Source organism: Hyperoodon ampullatus (genome assembly GCF_949752795.1).
Source record: "Hyperoodon ampullatus genome assembly, chromosome: 19".
NCBI lineage: Eukaryota > Metazoa > Chordata > Mammalia > Artiodactyla > Ziphiidae > Hyperoodon > Hyperoodon ampullatus.
Window position 1 is genome coordinate 23,601,989 of NC_136932.1, and position 22,311 is coordinate 23,624,299.

The following is a 22,311-nucleotide window of genomic DNA, read 5'->3' on the forward strand; positions in this document are numbered from 1 at the left end:
TCCTGTTTCAAAATCAGTACAGAAAGGAGGGGTTTGTAAGGTATCGTTGCTGTTGTTGTTTTCTTCAAGTTCATAAGGAATAAATGCATTAACTTTCTTTTCTTTTTTCTTTTCTTTTCTCTCCTCCCCGCACCCCTTACCCCAACTCAGAGGATGACGTTTCTCTGATGCTGCTACAAAAGAAAGATAGCAGCCCGATCTCTGGGCTCTATCATATCATAACTTTGGATACGACAGTGATAGCCAGTAAGTGCCTCTACTCCACCCCTCAAACCCCACTGTACTGTCAACTGACCAGCAGTGACCAGAGGAGAGTGACTACCAAGTTGACGCCCTGGATGAAGGTGCACGGTTGCAGCAGCACTGCGATGTCATCAGATGCTTACGGTGGACGCTTCCCACAGAAGGTCACAGATACCCTGACAGGTCACCTAAGCCGTGAGTAATGCACCCTTTTTCTTCTTGTTCTACATTTAACCCAAAGACAGATGTAGGAAAGAAAAACACAGATGCATCTTTCTCAAAATTTGAGATTTAAGTTTTTCACTGTCCAAATCTGTAGTCCTTCCTCCCCACTTTCCACAAAGAGTTGGGCTTTTTGAGAAGTCCTGAAGGATCGTAGCCTGACTATATCATAAAAATACAGAATACACACAGAGGTCGCTCAAAAAGGGGTCCTTTCATGAAGATGTGCCTCAAAAATACACAGGAAAATGGAGGAACCAGGTATAAAAGGGAGATAACACTCATAGGCTACATCTTTCTTTCATCAAGAAATAAAAGAGGTGTTTTTTAGGTAATGATCATTTTTCCATTCTTTCCACCCGGCCCCAAATCAAACTTAAAACTGTCAGTAATAAAACAAGTGAATACCTAGACTGCTATTGTGGGCAGGTGTGTATCTGTATGCTAATACATGTGAAAAATAAAGTGGCTTCCATAAAGATCTAAGCCATTCCTAAAATTCCCCCAAAAATCAATACTCTTTTTCGAAGTATTAGACAACTTTCCCAACTCAGTTGACTTCAAAACAATGTTCACACTAAGGGGGTATCAAAGAAAATATGTTGGTGGTTTATGGTAGGCAGAAAACGATGCACCTGGCATCTGAAACAGGAGAGCCTGGGACTCTTTAAAAATCCGACTGAGGATAAGTAGGAATGCTCATAAAATTCAGAATTAATGCTCCACTTCAACTTCTCAATTCTCATACCAACAAAAATGACTATTTTACACAATTGATCTTAGGTATCAGATTCTACAGGAGCTACCACACTCAAAAGTCTGAGGAAGAATTTATTCTTTGACAACTTCAAAGTCAAAGCAATTTGAGTTTTGTTTCAATTATTATTATTATTATTTTAAGTAAGCCCATAAACAAGCTAGACTGGCTGACTTGAGTGCAAATGAAATGACAAAGAATCAACAGTATTAACGGAATTAACAATTCCGAGAAAGCTGGAAAATGTCTATGGCTCAAAATTTTTAAATTAATGAACCATAGTAGCTGGGACTAAAAATGAGAGAAAACGAGAGGGAAACAGAGACCTCAGAGGGGTGGCCATGAGGACACTCTTATGTTCTGTGGCGGGGAGGGCAGGCCAGGGCAGCTGCTATATAAAGAGCAGTAGCACAAGTATCTGCAACTTCCACAAATGTGTGCATGCGCTAAAATTAGAAAACATGTATTTTTTCCAAAGCTTTCGTTTTTAAAATATCTGTAAAAAGCTTTAACACTCCGACTCTTCAGGGGAAGTTCTAAGTAAGAGAAGAAAACTGGTAAAAGAAAAAGCCATCCAACGATTTTTCAATAAATTGCAGATGAAAAGGAGCTTTCTCAATAGGAAGCAGTTAGTAACGGGTCCCTAGAGCATAGATGTAAATCATGGGTTCTCACGGCAGCCCTAGAGTAGAATGATTTGAGAACATTTGAACAGGACTGATATTCAGGACGCTCCCCAGGCCAATTAGATCAAAGTCTCTGAGGCCGAGGCCTAGGTGACGGCACATCTTAGAAACGAGCAGCCAGAGTTGAGAACTATCAGACTAAACTGCTGGTTCACAACAGGCAACGTGGCTTTCTCAGACTTTTCACACCAGCCTTGTTCTTAGCAAGGTTTCCTGAAGTTCCCAGAACCTTGGGAAAGGGGCCCAGGTGGGAGAAAGCTTACAAAGTAGAGAGCTTGAAAAGGCTTCCTTACAGAAGGTCCTTCTCCATCATCACCCTTCTTGAAAACTATCGCTGTGAACTATCCAAGATGACTCAATCCATTTTCCTAGGTGACCTTTAAACATTTGAGGATAAGGAAAACAAAAATCAAAAACAAAAACCAAGTTCTCAAAACCGGAAGGCAAAATCCGGAAGCCATCTCAGCCTGGCAGGTGTACCACCACTCCCGGCATACTCAGGCAAGGAAAGCAGAGGGGAGGACGCACCCCCAGAGCCCAGAGGATGCACGTATTAGGAGGACCCAGCAGCACACTGTCCTACAGCCCTCTCTGGCCATTCAGCCAAAACTACACCAGAAACAAACAGTGGCAGCTCAGCCTCATATATCCTTCGGGAAAAGTACCCGGGGTGACATGGGCTTAGAGCCGATGAAAAGTCTAAGGGCCTTAGTTTCATAAGCAATAGGCAGCTGCTTGGTCTTAATCATGTTTCCTAATAAAAGCCATATTCAGAAGGCTTCTTCCAAAGGGCGTGGAGGCCAAGGATCGATAACCTTGAGGAAGCCAGACTCTCAAGCAGCCTTCAGAACACCAGCCCTTCCTTAGCAGCCGGCGGCCAGACTGCCCCTCTCTGAGGATCGCAGCTGGGCTTCTCGCCACCTCTGAGTCCCTTCCTCCAAGTCTCATCTGCTACAGAGGCGCCCAAGTAAACCACCTCGGCTCCAACACAGCCTCCTCTTTCCAGCATCACTTGCGATGGTCATTAGTATCAAAGCATGCCAAGCATCATGGTCCCTACGCAGACAGAAATCACTAGATTTTCTGGAGAAAACAATCCCCTCTCCAGGTTTCCTCAATTCCACTGTCAATTGCCGTGAACACAAAGTTTACAGCATTAGCACGGTTCCTTCCAACTTTTTTTTTTTTTTTTTTTTTTTTTTTTTTTGTGGTATGCGGGCCTCTCACTGTTGTGGCCTCTCCCGTTGCGGAGCACAGGCTCCGGATGCGCAGGCTCAGCAGCCATGGCTCACGGGCCCAGCCGCTCCGCGGCATATGGGATCCTCCCAGACCGGGGCACGAACCCGTATCCCCTGCATCGGCAGGCGGACTCTCAACCACTGCGCCACCAGGGAGGCCAGAGGTTTTTTTTTTTTTTTTTTTGCGGTACGCGGGCCTCTCACTGTTGTGGCCTCTCCCGTTGCGGAGCACAGGCTCCGGATGCGCAGGCTCAGCGGCCATGGCTCACGGGCCCAGCCGCTCCGCGGCATATGGGATCCTCCCAGACCGGGGCACGAACCCGTATCCCCTGCATCGGCAGGCGGACTCTCAACCACTGCGCCACCAGGGAGGCCCTCCAACTTTTTTATTTTCCCTTCTCAGACCCACACCCCCCCAGCCCAGTACTGTCCACTGTACGCTTATGGGCAGGCACATCCTTAAGTTAGCAAGTGTTCTGTAAGAATCAGCCTACAGACCCTAGAACTACTTTGTAAGACTTCTAGGTACCTAAGGAAGGCTCTGAAAGTAGCCTCTGTCTTCTTATCCAGGGTGGTTCTTTGTGTCATATCTACTCTTCATCCCTAACCCTCCGGTGGGTCCACCCATCTTTCTCTTTATGCTCTGGTCAACATCACATGGCTTAAACCTCCCATAAAAGAGTTTCTCCCTTTTGCGATATGATGCACAGTGTCCCTTCTGCCTGGAATACCTCTTCCTCCCCTATTTCCCTTTCGCTTGGACGTACCTCACAGGGTCCCAGCTCAGCATTTATTTCCTCCAGAAACTCAACCCAGCGCTGGTCCTCCGCTTTCCCCAAATACCCTATGCATGTCTCCATGTCTGGACTTGCAGTATGGACTAGAGTGACTGACTGTGGACAGCCCCTCCTTGGCTCTGAGCTCAGCGGGGGAGGGGCAGAGCCATCTTTGTTGCTCAGCAGCAAGGACAGGCCTGTCAATGCTTTGGGGATGGATGCATGCATCGTGGATTAAAACGACGGGGGAAGGTCATGAGAACTCTTGTTTCTTCACGCTGGCGTCTGAGAGACAGGCTCTCTTACCACTGTGAGGTAAAGTCAGCAAACTCTTCGGAGAACTTGTCTGCGGGGAGTTGTGGCGACGGCTCCTCCACCACCTGTTTGAGCTGCTGAAAAGGAGTTCCCCACGAATCATAGGGAAACCGAAGGATGGCCAGCTCGATCTAGAGGGGAGAGGGACACAAGGAGACCGGAGCTTACACGGGGCTGCTTAGGTAAAGAGGGGGTCCGCTAGGGAATCCACTTGGCTCCAGGAGAGCCAGAGGGAGGCACGATGGTGACCATCAGGTAAACTGTTCGGGGCGGGGGGTGGGGGGGAAACTAATGCTGTGTTCTCTAGCAGTTTTCCTCCAAGTCCCAGTGCTAGGGCTTTTCAGATAACGTCGTACCGGAGAGAGCCACTTAAGCCTACTTAAACTGGGTCCTCCCTAAAACCCGGTGTGGCACTTCATAAAATTGTAAGCCAGCAGTATGAAACTTCAGGATGTAAAGCGACCAGGTTTTCAAATGTTGAGTCTAAAAAGTAATTCTCCCTGAGACTCTTACAGAGCTGTACATCTGCTGCCATCTGCTGGGCGCATGCTAGAATTAAAAACAAAAAAAAACTAGGACCAAATGACTGATCTTTTTTTGGACTTGAGTAAAGGCCACTTTGCTGTGACAAGATCACGTGCTTTCTGGGCAGGGATGTAAAATAACTCACAGGATTTAATCAGCTGCTGTGTCTGGGAAGGAAACAGGACCACCGTGGATCATTCCAGACCTCGGTGATACACTGAAAATTTATTATCAGCAGAGTTACAAATCAGGCACTCATTGTGTACTTTTAGGGCTGTGCCTGAGAAAATTATCCTATGCGCTACTATGTGTTTGGGCTATACCTGTACTCAACAGCCAAGACTTCTGTCATAACCATGTTCTGGGAAGCTGAGCCCATGTCCTGGATAACAAAGCTCTATCAGGGTCTGGGCGGGGGATAGATTTGGAGTTTGGGATTGACATGTACACACTGCTATATTTAAAACAGATAACCAACAAGGACCTGCTGTACAGCACAGGGAACTCTGCTCAATATTCTCTAATAACCTAAATGGGAAAATAATTTGAAAAAGAATAGATACATGTGTAACTGAACCACTTTGCTGTACACATGAAACTAACACAACATTGTTAATCAACTATGCTCCAATAGAAAATAAAAATTGAAAAAAAAAAAGCTCTATCAGGGTCCACACACATTAGCACTCTTTGAGTAGCTTAAGCTTCTGCATGCCTTGATTAGAATAATTTAATTTTAAACCATAAAGAAAACTATCAGGAACGGTAGTCAGACCCTCTCATTTTACAGATGAGGACGGTGAGACCGTCTGTGTGATTCCATCAGTGAATCAGGGGCACACAACTACTTGGAAGTAGAATCAAGAGAACTGTGTTTTGTCCAATCCCAGTTCCGTATTTCTGCTACACCACACTGCAAACAATGGTCGCTCCAAATCTGCTCTTTCAGACCAGCATCTCAGGCACCTGCCTCTTGTTCTCCAGGCCCACCCCATTCCAACTTCATGCCCCAAACACCCTGGTCCATGATGATTATCATACACTACCATGGTGATGCCCAGACTCCAAATGTCGGACTTCACGCTGTATCCCTTCTGGTTGAGCTCTGGGTTTATTCTCTCGGGCTGGAAAGGAGACAGAAAAAGACAGCTGAGATGACATTCTTGGCTCCATAAAGGCTCAGGGGTGAGAGTGTCACCAGCTGCCCAATGAGTTGCTGTGAGCTGTTAACATACCTCCCAGGCCAAGAGGCTCACTAACTACAATAAATAACAACGTCTCCATGGGATTTTCCTCATTCTCCACACGTCTTTTCTTGGAGACAGTAACGGATCAAAGTCCCCTCTCAATTCAAAAGCAATTTCAATTCTGCCTTATGAAGAACATGATATACATTATAAAATTACTTTGTCAGCCTAAAAGTTTCCTTGTTTAAAAGACCAATGGTCCAGAACTCAGTAAAAAGAGTCAACAAGAGTCACTGGGCTACTGTCTGGTGTTAATAGACCTCAAAACTTTTAGCTAAACATGGACAGAAAGCTTTTAAATTCCAAGAGCAAGTTCATTTCCAAGTAGAATATTTACAGTTAGAAGTCCCTTAAGTTAAAGGGAGTCCCAAGGTCTCTGCTAATGACAATGAACCTTCATAGCTATGAGGTTCCTTCAGGACTCACTTAACTGACTTGTTTGGGGAATTTAAATTCTTCTGTTCTGTTCTCAACAAACAAGGCAACATTCCCCTGCAACACAGTGTGGAAAATTGTGTGGGCTCTATGTATTACCCACCTGCTTTTTCAAAGAATATACCTCTTTGCCTGATATTTTTAAAGAGTGATTTGTAGAAACATAGGCAACGTAATTCATTGCATATTTTAAAATTTTATTTTATTTTTCCAGCTTTATTGACATATAGTTGACATAAAACATTGTGTAAGGTTTTTTGTTTCGTTGTGTTTCTTTGGCCACACCAAACAGCATGTGGGATCTTAGTTCCCCAACCAGGGATCAAACCCGCACCCCATGCATTGGAAGTGTGGAGTCTTAACCACTGGACTGCCGGGGAAGTCCCCTTTACCTGATTTTTTTTTTTTTTAAAGAATACATATGAAGCAAGGGATTCAGTATTTCAGACAGGAAATATTAAGAAAAAAGATGCAGAATATTTCTTGCATCTTAGGCACATCTCTGTTTTCCCTCCCTGGCCGTCCCTTTCCTATTTCCTGGCATGGTTTGAAGGCAATTACATTCTCGATGCTACCCCCAGCTGCTGTACTTACGGCCATGTACGGTTTGCATCCTGCATCAATAGTTTTAGCGACGGAGTCAACAAGGTAGCCGCTGATTCCAAAATCGCACATCTTCACCTGGCCCAGGGTGTTGATGAGCACATTGGAAGGCTTGACATCTGAAAGCAAGAACAGTCAGGAGCGCAGTGTGGTACTAGCATCCCTCTACCACCAGGGGCCCTGCACCCTCCCTTCCTCCTTCCCCTTCACTTTCTTCTCAAGACCCAGTGCAGAAGTAACCGCCACCCCCGTGATACAACATTGTAAATCAACTCTACTCCAACATAAAATAAAATTTTTTAAAAAAAATAAAGAAAAACATCAAAGCTGAGAAAAGGGGGGGGGGAAATCAACTTGATTTTCTTCCTTTTTAAAAATCATTTTCAAATGTTTTATTTCAATTTACAAAAGTAGAATTTACTAAGTTGATTTGGATTATGGAAAGCTTAGGAAGAAAAAGAAAGGACATTCTTATATACATGGAAGATAGACCATAAAATGATTTCAACAGTATTCAAAATGAATAGTCACAAAAATGTTTTTCATGAGTTCACTCAGTCTAATGTCATTAATTCTTATTCTGCTGGATCTTGGGTTAGTAGTCTGCTTTCTATTTCAGCGGTCCCCAACCCTTTTGGCACCAGGGACCGGTTTCGTGGAAGACAATTTTTCCACGAAAAATGGAAATGGGGGGGATGGCAGTGGGTGGGGATGGTTCAGGCCGTAATGTGAGTGATGGGGAGTGATGGGGAGTGGTGGGGAGCGATGGGGAGCGGTGGGGAGCGATGGGGAGCGGTGGGGAGCGATGGGGAGCGATGGGGAGCGGTGGGGAGCGGTGGGGAGCGATGGGGAGCGATGGGGAGTGGTGGGGAGCGATGGGGAGCGATGGGGAGCGGTGGGGAGCGATGGGGAGCGGTGGGGAGCGGTGGGGAGCGATGGGGAGCGATGGAGAGCGATGGGGAGCGGTGGGGAGCGAAGGGGAGCGGCAGATGAAGCTTCACTCGCTCGCCCGCTGCTCACCTCCTGCTGTGCGGTCTAGTTCCTAACGCGCCGCGGACCGGTACCAGTCCAAAGCCCAGGGGTTGGGGACCCCTGTTCTATTTCACGTTGTGTCCTTCTTGTTGGATTGGGAATCCATCAATGGAAAAAACTATCTCCTCTGTCTAATTTCTCATCTTCGTTGCCCTCGTACATGCAGTAAGAACTTAAAAATTGATGACTGAATCAAACGCCTAGCCCCATGGGCCAGTCATCTCTGTTATGTTAGATAAATAAGTTCTAGAGATAGGCCATTACAACATTGCCCCTGTAATGAACAATTCTATATTGTGCCCCTTAGAATTTGTTATGAGGGTAGAGCTCATGCTAAGTGTTCTTGTGACAGTCAAATAGTGTTTTAAAAGCCCGGTTCATAATCTGTTGCGCATTTAGTGGAATGAAAAGGCAGACTGTGACATAACGATACACCAAATACGATCAAAGCAACCAGTTTTGATGGATGCTTCTGCCGGAAGTGTGTCAGAGGTCACAAGGTATTAACTCATCATAAACCCAGATATTCCAGACCAGGAGGCAGGTCACAGAATATACATGTGGATAAAGAGGTTTCATTCTACAGTTCTTAAATGAATCCTTCAGTCTCGAGAGAGATAACACACTCCCCAAATAGATGAACCATTGTTATGTCTCGATAATGGAATTAGAAATTACAGTTAATGTTTTTCCCTAGTGACACTTTTCACAAAGGGCATGTACTCAAAAGAAAAAAGTTATTCTAAAAACTTTAAAAACTATCCTTATAATTTTTCCCTTAAACTAAACAGCAGATATATAAATTTCATTTTATTATTTTTTATACTTTATAAACATTCTCTACTATGAATGAAACATTTTATAATTTTGAAATAAGCCTTTAAAAATCAGTTTCACATTTGTGGATAATCCACATACTTCTTCCTATCTGAATTTCTTCCCACTTTCTTCTTTTCCTCTTCCTCCCTATTTTCCCCATTTTTAATGATAACAATGAATAATAATAACAATCATAATAGGAATACTGTTTGAAGCATCTTACATTACTTTCAGGCTCAGAGAATGTAAGAATTATCAAATCACAATACCCTACTAGCGATCAATACTTTCCGTAAATTTTTTCAGAGACCTGATTAAACATATCTCTTCCAAGAAGCTTTCCTTGACTATGGTTACCCAGTACTAATCATTTCCTTGTTTTGTATTCTACCTTTACTACTTCCATATGTGGTACATTCATATTTCTAATGTGTTTTCTTCCCCAGGTGTTTGTTATATATTTCTTATTTCCCTATCAAGAATCCCTATGTAGAATTTGAGTAAGAATGTATTTTCTTCTCAGATACCTGTCAGGGCATCTATTATAGTGCTGTATAAACATAGTGCTGTGTAAATGTTGGACAATGATTGCAAAAGGTATACGGATGGTTGAAGGCATGGAAGAAAGATGGAAGAAAGAATGGATGGCTGGCTGGCTGGATGGATGGATGGATGAAAAGATAACAGGAAGGGAGAAAAGGAAGGAGGGAGAAGAGGAAGAGCCATATCTTCCAATTTTTTCATCTTATCCTGACTCCTGCTGTCTGAAAGGGCTGTGCTTTATACCACTTTCATGTGCACAAGAATCACCTGGGAATCTTGTTAAAATGCAGATTCTGATTCAGTGGTCTTGGGACCCATGATTCTGCTTTTCTAACAAGCTCTCGGGTGACGGCCAACACTAGGTGAATTTTTATCCTATTCTCTAAAGTTCTCAATGGGTAATACCACAGCTCTGCTTGGTAACAGGCATTTTATATTTAAGTTTTAATATAAAGCCCACGTCTTCTGATGCCCTCAGATAAGTTAAAGAACAGCTACTTGTATATGATTTGCTATCCAGTCCCAAAGAAAAACCCCTCCATTCTCTTGCCTGACTCAATTCCATCCACTGGGTAGGAAAAAAAAAAAAAAACTCAGGTAAAAGAAATAAAATTGATAAAAGGAACAGCCAAGGCAGCTCCATGGATACTTACCTCGATGAATGACAGAGAGCTTACTGTGTAAATGTTCTAATGCTTTTACAATCTGCAAGAGAAACACAAGGTGGGTTTATTCCCCCCATCACTGGAAAGAAACTGAATGTTAAGCATATCCAGGTTTATCATCCCTGGCTTAAGGTCACAAGGAGAAGTATCTTCTCAGATAGTGGTGTTCCTATCCAGGAAAATACACAGGAAGTCATACAAACTGGATTCCGCACACCAGAGACGACTATACCCCGTAGCAGAGAGGATGTCTCACTCATACATTTTGATTTTCATTTGGCCTCCAGCATTTTTTTCTCTCCTCCCTCCTGGCCCTCAGGAACCATGAAGGGAGCAGCCCTTCATTTCATTTTCTCCTGCTTCCTCCTATGCCTATTGATCCTAAGAAAACATTTAAAACTCTACAAATCAAAATCAAAATCAACTAATATCAGGACAGAGACACCAGGAACATGGTCATAACAGATGAATGTACTGCTTAGAGGCACTTTAACTGAGAGTTTACCCAGCCAAGTCAGGAGTAGATTCTTTTACATAATGCCCAGAAAGTAAAGCGTTAGTTGATCCATCCACAGATGCACTCATGCATTCAACAGACAAGTACGGGATGGGATCTATGGTCCAGGTAGTGTTTCCCCATACTGGGGGTACAGGGACACATAAGGCCCAGACTTCTCACATGCTCCTTGAAGTAGGGTTCCTGATGTACTCACAGAAACTGCTATTTTCCCTAAGATGTCCTCTGGAATTGTTTGGCCTTTATCAATCACTTGTTTGTAGAATTTATCTAGGGACGTGTCCATGAGCTCCATGCAGATCCAGACATCCCCCTAGAGGCCGGTCGGTTCAGAGGTGGTTAGAGAGGATAGAAAAGGGAAAAAAGGAGGAAACAGTTAACACCTGTCAGGAAGAATGGACCGTTTCTTGCTTGAGTTTTGGAGGAAATATACTAATCCCTTCAAGCTCTCAAAGGGATTTATAAACAGGCAAGATTACCTCCAAAGAACAAACTAACAGACAGCCAAGCCGACTTGCAGGTGATCACCCACTCCTTAATGAAAACTAGGATCTACACACTAATAGCCACGAGCAATAGAACTCAGAAGTCTAAGCCTTTACTGTCACTGCCCTCCAGGAGTTAAGTCCAGATACCTACTCCATGTCTGACCTCCCATGCTGACCGCTGGCGGTCGTTTATCAAAAGGCTGGTTTTAAGAGGGAGATGAAGCATCGTAACCCACATCACCGTGAAGTGAAAAAGATAGGCAGAACAAAGAGGTAAATGTAAGCCCACGTGGTACACAAGGCTACCTGAAGTATAGCAAGAGGCCAAAAGACCAGAGGATTTCAGATTTTAAGGAATCTATCCAAATCAGTCTACAGACTCTCGATAGAGACAGTTCTGGCAAAATAGACAAACCAAAACAGAAAGGAGAAAGGGGGCCTCAGCATTTTAAAAGGGCTAAACGCATTTGAAAATATCGTGGTTTCAAGCCAACTTTGCACCAACATTTCACAAGCATGAAACTCTACAGAAGACACGTCAAACAAGAAAGAGCACTGTGACTGTGTGTGGCATTTATGTGATAAGGGAAGCTTCTTGTTAAGCCATCGCTCTCCTTGGAGTTTGAAGAGAAGCATCACCTACCTCGCGGAAGAGTGCGCCATAAAAGGTGACCGTAAAAGGACAGTCCACGGTCCTCATGGAAATGTCCAAATCCATCAGTAACCTTTTCTGCTCCTGGCTATTTACTGTGGCCCGGATCCGCTGAATGGGAATGCATGAAAAATGTATGGTTACTGCTCCGAGGATGAGTCTGGTGATAAGGCAGGGACCTTGAAGCATCCCATCCTGAGAATAGTACCAAAATCCACAGCACAACTTCCAGCAACAACCCTTCAAATATCTACCCTACAGGATTAGCTATTTGTAACGAATGAAAAGTAAGGAAGACGGTTATTCATTTGATTTCCCGAATAATCCCCAGTAAGGAGCAAACTGATAATATATTTTGGAGAGTGCAAATGTTTGGGAATGCATTTCCAAGTTACAAAAACAGTCTGATTTATTATGTGGGTTTAGTGCAAAGAGGTCAGAGTACTAATTGATTTGGGGCCGATGTGGGGTCCTATAAAAAAAGCCAAAAGCCCCTCTTTGTGAACAAGTAAGAATATTTGGACTGAACAGCAACTGTAAGAGAATTGATTCAGGAAAGGAAAGAGGAGGAATCAAACCGAAATGGAGAAACTGTTCATTCCTACCCCAGGGCTTCTGAGAGAAGAGAAACTTGTCACACCAGCAAATGTAGCCTTATGGAAACACGATTATGTCATTAAATGACAAGACGATATAATATCATGAGGCTTTCACATTTTTTGCCTATGTAGCAAAGAGCCTGCAGAAGAAGAAACTGAAAAATCTACAAGGTAAGGGAAAGATAACTCCATTCTCCAAAAAAAGAGGCATCCCAGTCATCTGACCACCCACATTCCTAACAATTCATCTAGAATTAATACATTGGTCATTCTCCAAGGTCCTTCCAACATCTACTCAAGAAATTTGCAATGATTCTAAATTTATTTTTATAGCTCAAAAGCTATGCAAATTTGCTCAAGATGATTTTACCCTCCTTTTTCCCACAAACGGAGACAATTTCCTCCCTCAATTGGTGTTTCCTGATTTTCAGGGACAATTCTTTAAAAGCAACAGAATAAGGGTTAAAAAGACACTTGGGAGACACAAAACCCAAATGCCATATGTGAGCTCTTGTTTGGATTCTGATTTGAAAACCAGCAGGAGAAAAAACAGTAACAACTATTAGATGACGTTGAAGAGCTGTTATTGATTCTTTGAGGTGTGATGATGATGTGGTGGTTGCACAAAAAATTAAAAGGAGGGGTTGGATTTATCGGTTTAAAAAACCTAGTTGATGCAACTCATGCCAAGGAAGCATTTTTCACACATTTGGAGGGAAATATTGTTCCCTATGAATAAGCTTTGCTGTTTCACCCCACGGAGGATTGTTTTGCTTATATGAAAAGAGCTGGTTTGCGGTTGAGATGGACAAACACATAAATCAGGGATGGAAAACGTTTGGGGAAGGGGAACTCTACCTTCACCGCCATGATCTGCCCGCTGGGCACATGCCGCATCTTCTCCACCACCCCGTACGCCCCCCGGCCCAGCTCCACTATAGGCTCCAGGTCATCTGCCTTCACCTCAAAGTTCTGCAGGAGAGAAAAGCAAGAATACATAGGAAAAAGGGAAATAAACTGGACACAGGCTACCTTGTCCTCTCTCTGGTTTCTCCCAGCGTTCTAGGGGTTCTTTCTAGTCCAGAACCTTCTGGTCTAGAAGCTTTTCCAAGCAGCCACTGAAAGCAAGAAGTGCATGGGAGATGGGTAGACCCTACTGCACCTGCTCATCACGGGCAATACAGAGATCCAGCTCCGACTCAGCCTCCGCATTGCTCGGTGAAGGCTAACTCTGCACCGTGGTTCTTTAGCCCTGCCCCTCGTTTGCTGACTGATGGCAGCTAGATCTAGGCCTGAACTTCGACGAATCTACCCCAAAGAGCACCAACTACTCGCCTCAAATACCTTCCCTCAGGACCACAACAGCCCAATTTCAGTTCGACATTCAAAACAGCAAGAGCTCCACAGACCACTTCCGTTTACATTCAGACTTTATTGACCCACAGCCCCTGACAGCATGTTACAGAAAATACAGTTTTTTTGTTGGCCACTTGGAAAGCATCCATGTAAAATGGTCACGATATTAACTGGCAGACATGATTTTTCTCACCTGATTTCCAATAGAAATGCAAGCTTTGGAGTCTAAATCTCGAGGTGGCCTAAGAAAGAGAAGGGGAGGGAAAAAAACATGAGACATTTAGTCAAATATGACCTTCCCAAATCAGATGCAACTGGAGAGATCTTTCCTTAGGAATAAGGTGAAAGCTCGTGAGTAAAATAAAGCAGCATAAAGGGGTTAATAGTGTGGGAGTTGGAATAAAATACATTTGCATTTAAATCACTTAATCTCTGAACTTCCATTTCTTTTTTAAATTTATTTTAATTAATTTATTTTTGGCTGCGTTGGGTCTTTGTTGCTGTGTGAGGGCTTTCTCTAGTTGCGGTGAGCGGGGACTACTCTCCCTCACGGTGCGCAGGCTTCTCATTGCGGTGGCTACTCTTGTTGCAGAGCACGGGCTCTAGGCGCATGGGCTCAGTAGTTGTGGCTCGCGGGCTCTAGAGCCCACGGTCGTCAGTAGTTGTGGCTCGCGGGCTCTAGAGCTCAGGCTCAGTAGTTGTGGCGCTCGGGCTTAGTTGCTCCGCGGCATGTGGGATCTTCCTGGACCAGGGCTCGAACCCATGTCCCCTGCACTGGCAGGCGGATTCTTAACCACTGCACCACCAGGGAAGCCCCCGTTTCTTCTTTAATACAAAGATATTAGTACACTACCTCATGGAGTAGGAGTGGGTGTTAAATGAGATATTCTAAGTAACATGCTTAGCAGAATCCCTGGCATACAGTAAATATTCAGTAAATATGAGTCTCATATATATACTTATGTGGATAATTACACTACTCTAGTAAGCCCCTGTATAAGTAATTATATTTTTATAAGGAAGTAAAAGTACTAGACTCTTCTTTCATCCGAGAGCATCCATGTGCCCAATTATCCCACCACTTTTTCTACAACTGTTTTATTTTTTTTTATTTATTTTTTGTTTTTGTTTTTGTTTTTTTACTTGTTGACAGTTTGCTTTATTTATTTATTTATTTATGGCTGTGTTGGGTCTTCGTTTCTGTGGGAGGGCTTTCTCTAGTTGTGGCAAGCGGGGGCCACTCTTCATCGCGGTGCGCAGGCCTCTCACTATCGCGGCCTCTCTTGTTGCGGAGCACAGGCTCCAGACGCAGGCTCAGTAATTGTGGCTCATGGGCCCAGTTGCTCTGCGGCATGTGGGATCTTCCCAGACCAGGGCTCGAACCCGTGTCCCCTGCATTGGCAGGCAGATTCTCAACCACTGCGCCACCAGGGAAGCCCTCTACAACTGTTTTAACAAAAAGAAACAATAATATGGTTCTGTTTGTTAACTCACAAAATTCATAGATCACAGGAATTCCAAATCTATCTAATCCTGCCTTTAAGATGGAACAAAGGTCCAGACAGGTAAAGTGACTTGCCCAAGGTCACGACTAACCCAGGCCTCCTGATTTTCAGGTTAGAATCCTTTCTGTTCTACCAGGCTGGCATACCCAGTTGTGATATTTCTTCTATACATAGTGTACTCACTATCCAGGGGTCATCTCAGCAGCTGAGGTTCGCTGCTTTTGTGTCTCCATTAGAGAAAATAGAGTCATCTCATGTGTATTTATTTCCCCTACTTCATTGCTACCTTGGCTGATAACAGTCCATGTACGAGAAAGATATTTGGCTTTGGCTGTGCACCTAACTATAAGCCTAGAGAAGCCCTTTCTTCAAATAAATACACCAAAAGCATACTGACAAAAGTAGTAAATGCCAAGAAACACAGAAAACATAACATACAACAAACAAAGCACACATAACAAACACAACATAACAAACTTGTTGATATGATCAAACGAATAAAGCGATAGGAGGCTAAAGACAAAAGAATCCTGGTGTTGCCTGAACAAAGGGTGACCAAAAAGGGTGGAAATGCAGGTGTCCCCAAGGGGACATTCCAGGTCAGAATTATACAGAAAAATACAAGGGAAGAAGAAAGGAAGAGAGAGAAAAATCCTTGGCCAACGACAATTTTCCCCTTCCCTAATGTATTATAATTCTACCCCTCCTGCTGAAACTGACTAAATAAAGCAACAAGTAAAATGTAGGAACATAAACACAGATACACACATGAATCTAAGGTTTTAATGGCAAGCCTTCCCTCACCTTAAAAATCTCTTTGAAACGTATAGAAAATCTAAAATAAAGTTTTTCTATAGTAACTTAAAACCAGGACTGAGAGGGAGGGATAAAGAGGAAAACACACACACACACACACACACACACACACACACACACACACACGGCAGTGATGTTTTCATATATCTTGTGTTTCTGAGCAGGGGATTTTTCTTCAGAAACACTTTCCAGAGGAATTAAATTTCTGAAAATCTGATTTCTCACTCTTAAAACCTCCAAAGCTCTTTTTCTTTAGTTGTCACAATTTGTTTGTAGTAATTGCAATGGAACTTTGAAATAAAGACAAATATTATTTGAAACGTGACTAATCGAAACAGTAAAAAATCCTTTGCAATTGTTCGGACGCTTCCTTTTAAAAAGAATGAAGTAACAGAAAAGGTGACTCGTTATTCGGGGCTATGTGCACGTGCTTGCCATCCAGCGCGAGTGCTGGGTGAGACCTCCTCCAGGGCTAACATTCCAGTATTCATACCAGGGCTCTGCAAATTACAGTCCATGACCCAGCTGTGGGTGAATTCTACACATTTAAAGGGTTGGAAAAAACAAACGACAAAGCATCTTCGGCAGAGGCCGTGATGGCCTGGGTAGCCCCAAATATTTACTATCTGGTCTTTTGCACAAAAAGTTTGCTGACTCCAGCGTTATTCTAACCTTGCATGACAACTTTACCTAACAGGAGGGTTTCACGCCATTTTCCAGAAAGAGAAAAACAAAACCCAGAAAAAATCAGTGATATGCTGAACAGACAGTCCTCAACAGAGCTGAAAATAAAACTCATGTCCCCCAAGTCTCGGCCTTGACCTAAGGAGAAGGGGATAGAGACTGAAAACTGATCTAAGTGCTTTACCCGCTTCTTCTATCATTAAAACACACACACACACACACACACACACACACACCCCTACCTATAAGTGTCATTGTTCCCATATTCCAGATGAAAACCTGTTTGGTGTCGACTTGAGCTAACTTGCTCCCAAGTGGTGAAGCTATGATTCAATCCAAGTCTGACTGAATCACAGAAAACTTCCCCCACACCCAGGCCCCCTCTAATGAAAATGACCACCCACCCGCCATGAGGCCTACAGGCTCAGCGAGTCTGCCAAAAGCATCAAATGATGGACTGAAATGGACAGCTTGTATTGGGTTAGTTGACGCTGTATCCTGTCCAGGGCTGGGCATATCCATTTGCCTGGGGCACCAAGTCTGTGCAGGAGGTTTAAACTGTGGGTGGACATTCTCTGTTGCTTATTCACTATTTCAGTGTTCTGGGGAAAGAACCAAACTTAAGGAAACTCCTAACCCTGGAAGGCCAAAGGTATTCCAAAGGTCACCTGCTATTACTTTTTTATATAAACAACCAGCTTTGGTTTATTAAAATAATTATTTATTAATAATTCTACATGAGTAATGAGTTTACTGGTTACTATTATAATTATTATTCACCTATAATAATGTTTATTAATAACAATATGTACTTATTACCTAATGATAATATTTATTAAGCATCTACTTGGGTCAGAGACCATGTGAGACCCTTTACATCAGATATCTTCTTTAATTTTCACAACTCTTAGAGGTGTTAGCTCTATTTTAATGTGAAGAATTGACATTGAAACAGACTAAATAATTTAAGAGATATCATCAAAGAGATGGTGACACTGGAACACAGAGCCACGCCACGAAGTCTTCTCAGCTGCAGAAGTAAAAAATCCTGCCTCTCATGGATAGCCATGGGTTATTTGGCTATAGTCACGAGCAGTCTAACGTGTGGCTAAGAGCACATGCTTGAGGGTCAGAGAACCCTCAGTTTGTATGCCACCTCTTGCACTTATTAAGTGAAATAATAATGATAATAACAACAACACTTAGAGCGACATTCATTGAGAACTTATATTGGAAAATGCACTAAACTTGACACTTAATATGGACTGTGACATCTAATCCCCATAGCAACCCCATCAGTGTTTGTTCCCGTTTTTCACAAGGGGAAACTAAGGCTTAGAAGGGTTAGGTAACTTGCCTAAGATATCCAACTGGGGAAGTTCAGATCTCAGATGTGAACCCAGGCATTCCAGCACCAGAACCTGGGCTCTTGGAGCTCAACTGCTTTGAGCAGGGCCCCTGACCCTTGTATAGGTCTGTCTTCTCACTTATGAAGTGAGAGGAGTAACAACTGCCTCTGAGTTTCTTGTGAGGATTAAGTGAAAGAATACTGACTAGCATGGAATCGATTTAGAATTAGTTGCTGCCAATCAAGTGAGGGAACAGCCCAGAAACCTGAGTCAAAGACACATTGGCATCAGTGACTCAAAGAAAAAACTCAAGTGAAGAGACCACACACGCAGTCCTAAAAAGAATGGGGCTCTGTCCCGGTCTATTTATTTGTGTGTACTCCAGCAGAAGGTGGCAGGGTACATATAAATGGCAAGAGTCACCAAGCCAACCTCACAAAATTGCCAAGAAAAACTCACAATGAGGAAGCTTCTTCTTTAGGAGTACATATTTCAGCCTCAGTATTAAAATAATAATAACAACAACAGCAGTAATCCTGTCCATGAGCTAACGTGGGACAGTCTACAATCATGAAGGGACCTTGGCTTTACAGGATGAAGTAGAAAAGTACATTCAAGGCTTATTCTACCACATGAGGGAAAGATAACAAAGAAACTACTTTTACCTTTGCATAGGTTTTTATTCACTTTTTTATACCAAGCAAGGATTTATGGTGGTTTTCAAAAATTCATTAAAAAAACCCAGAAAATTAATATAAATTAGACGGTGAAGACTAGCAAATTTTAAAGGGAAGGAATAAAAGACAGCTGGAAAGTGGATATGAGAATATATCCCGAAGGAAATGATAAAGAGCAGAAAAATATCAATACACCATTCAGATGGCTACAACAAAAAATAGTGGCATCACCAAATCTTGGACAGGATGTAGAGAAACTGAATCACTTATACATTGCTGGTGAAAATGCAAAGTAATATAGCCACTCTGGAAAACAGTTGGGCAATCTCTTAAAAACTAAACATGCACTGCCACCAGCAATTCCACCAATGGGTATTTTCCTCCCAGAGAAATAAATGTTTATGTTCACACAAACACCTGTACATGATTGTTCATAGCCTTACTTATAACAGCCATAAACTAGAATCAGCCCAGATGTCTTCAATAGGTGAGTGTTTAAACTCTGCTGTCTGCATGCACACTTACAGATGTACATGAATAACTCAGCAAGATATACTACTCAGCGATTAAAAGGAGCAATGTATATATACAACATGGATCAATCTTCAGGAAATTATGCTGGAGTGATGAAAGCCAATCCCAAAAGATTACACACTATAATCCCACTTATATAATAATATTTTTTAATGAGAAAAATTAATAGACAACAGATTAGTGGTTGCCAGGGGTGAGAAACAGTACTGGGAGAGGTGAGGAGGGAAGGCAGTCATAAAAGGGCAACATGAGGGATCCTACTGGTTTCAGAACCATTCAGTTTCTTGACTGTAGTGGTGAATGCATGAACCTACACAGGTGACAAAAATGGTACAGAAATTTAAGATCACACATACTAGTGAATATAAGTAAAACTGGAAAACCTGAATAAGATGGGTACATTGTATCACTGTCAATATAAATTGAGCTTACAATACTATAGTTTCACAAAATGTTACCATTGGGCAGAGAATATAAAGTTTCTCTATATTGTTTCTTACAACTGAATGTGACTGTACAATTATCTCAATAAAATTGTCAATTTGAAAAGTCAAAGAAAAAAAGATCAGAAATCAATAAAATTGAAAGCAGGGAAATAAAACAAAGTTGGCTCTTTTAAAAATTCAATAAAAATTGATAAACCTCTAGCAAGACCAACACAGATAAAAAGAAAGAAGACACAAATTATCAATATCAGCAAAAAAGGGGGGTATCTCAATATATCCTGCAGTCATTAAAAGAATAATCAGGAAATACTATGAGCAACTTTACTTTCATAAATTCAACAACTTAGAAGAAATTCCTTGAAAACTGCAAACTACCAAAACTTAGCCACAATGAAATAGATTATCTGAATTGCCCTATAACTATTAAAGAAAATGAATTGGTAATTTAAAAGCTCCAGAAAAAGGAATATATAAGCCCACTTTGTTTCCCTGGGGAATTTTAGCAAACATTAAAAAAAAAAAGAATTGCATATATCGAATCATTATTTTGTACACCTGAAACTAATATTATACGTCAGTTATAGCTCAAAAACATTTTTTTAAGAATTACCGCCTATCTTATACAATGTCTACCAGAAAACAGAAGGTACTCTTGCCAACTCATTTTATAAGGTCAGTATTACCTTAAATACCAAAACCAGAACATAGTAGCTCAGAAACACACACACACACACACACACACACACACACACACACACTACAGGTCAACATCTCTCATGAATTTAAGACACAAAAATCTTCACAAAAATATTCACATTTTAGAAGATTATATCCAACAATGTATAAAAAAATGTAGTATACCACAACCATGTGGGATTTTTGGGGGGTATGCGAGGCTAGTTCGATATTTTAAAAATCCATCAGTGTAACCCATATCAACGGGACAAAGGAGAAAACCCCAAGATGACATCAATTGATGCACAAAAAAACAATCAACAAAATTCAACACACATTCATGATAAAAATGTTGAGTACACTTTGACCAGAGAGGAATTTTTTCAACCTCATAAACAACATCTATGAGGACTTAACATCATGCTTAATGGTGAAAGATTGAATGCTTTCCCTCTAAGATGGGAGACAAAGCAAGGTAGCCTGCTCTCACCAATCTTATTTAACATAGTATTGAATATCCTTGCCACTAAAATAAGGTAAGGAAATAAAGGTTAAAAAAATAAAAAAACAGGAAAGGAAGAAATAAAACTGTCTTTTTTGCAGAAGGTATGGCTGTCTACACAGGAAACTCTAAGTAATCTACTAAAAAAGCTCCTAGAACTAATAATTGAGTTTTAGTAAGGTCACGGGGTATGCAATCAACGCAAAAACCAATTGCATTTCTAAATACTGACAATAAACAAATGCAAATAAAAATCAAAAGTGGAATACAATTTTTATTGCTTCAAAAAAAGGAAACACTTAGGTATAAATCCTAACAAAACCTGATGGAAAGAATCTGTATGATGAAAACTATAAAATACTGTTGGACGAAATCAAAGAAAATCTAAGTGCTTGGCGAAATCTACCACATTCATGGACTGGAAGACTGAGTGCAGTAAAGATGTCAATGCTTGCTCAACTGATCTATAGGTTAAACACAATTCCTACCAAAAATCTGAGAAAGTTTATTTGTAGACATAGACAAGCTTATTCTAAAACCAATATGGAAAGAAGAAAGCCCTAGAGTAACCAAAATAGTTTTGAAAAAGAAAAACAAAGTGCGAAGAATCACTTTTCCCAATGTGAAGGCTTACTATATAGCTGCAGGAATCAAGACAGTATGACAGACTGGCAGAGCAACAGACTCAGAGACCAATGGAGCAGAATAGAGAACCCAGAAATAGATCCACACAAATACGCCCAATTAATATCTGACAAAGGTGCAAAAGCAATTCAGTGGAGGAGGGATAGTCTTTTCAGCAGATGGTGTTGGAGCAACCAGAAATCCATTGGCAAAAAAAAAAAATAAAGCCCAACCTAAACTTCACATCTTGTACAAAAATTAAACTCGAAATGTAACATAGCCTTAAATCTAAAATGTAAAACTAAAACACTTCTAGAAAAAACATAGGAGAAAATCTGTAGGACCCAGGACTAGGCAAAGGGTTCTTAAACTTGTCACCAAAAACATAACACATAAGAGGAAAAACGGATAGATTGGACTTCATCAAAATAGAAAACGAGGGCTTCCCTGGTGGCGCAGTGGTTAAGAATCGGCCTGCCAATGCAGGGGACACGGGTTCGAGCCCTGGTCCGGGAAGATCCCACGTGCCGTGGAGCAACTAGGCCTGTGCACCACAACTACTGAGCCTGCGCTCTAGAGCCCGCGAGCCACAACTACTGAGCCTGCGCGCCTAGAGCCCATGCTCCACAACAAGAGAAGCCACCGCAATGAGAAGCCCACGCACTGCAACGAAGAGTAGCCCCCGCTCGACGCAACTAGAGAAAGACTACGCACAGCAACGAAGACCCAGAGCAGCCAAAAATAAATAAATGAATAATTTTTTAAAAAAAATAGAAAGACA

The 22,311-nt window shown here is 42.1% G+C and overlaps 1 protein-coding gene across 1 annotated transcript in view; it reads right to left on the reverse strand.

Annotated features, from left to right (window-relative positions):
- Positions 1 to 22,311, reverse strand: part of MAP2K6 (mitogen-activated protein kinase kinase 6) — a gene marked incomplete at its 3' end in the record, with an annotated part of 35,709 nt that overhangs the window by 10,733 nt on the left and 2,665 nt on the right. Inside the window, exons 2-9 of the mRNA XM_079725748.1 lie at positions 13,912 to 13,960; positions 13,221 to 13,334; positions 11,755 to 11,874; positions 10,820 to 10,936; positions 10,095 to 10,146; positions 7,039 to 7,166; positions 5,809 to 5,886; positions 4,229 to 4,368 (exon numbers count right to left, since the gene is read on the reverse strand). Of these exons, the coding sequence (XP_079581874.1) occupies positions 4,229 to 4,368; positions 5,809 to 5,886; positions 7,039 to 7,166; positions 10,095 to 10,146; positions 10,820 to 10,936; positions 11,755 to 11,874; positions 13,221 to 13,259 (674 nt within the window). The 5' untranslated portion in view covers positions 13,260 to 13,334; positions 13,912 to 13,960. The remainder of the gene's footprint in view (positions 1 to 4,228; positions 4,369 to 5,808; positions 5,887 to 7,038; positions 7,167 to 10,094; positions 10,147 to 10,819; positions 10,937 to 11,754; positions 11,875 to 13,220; positions 13,335 to 13,911; positions 13,961 to 22,311) is intronic.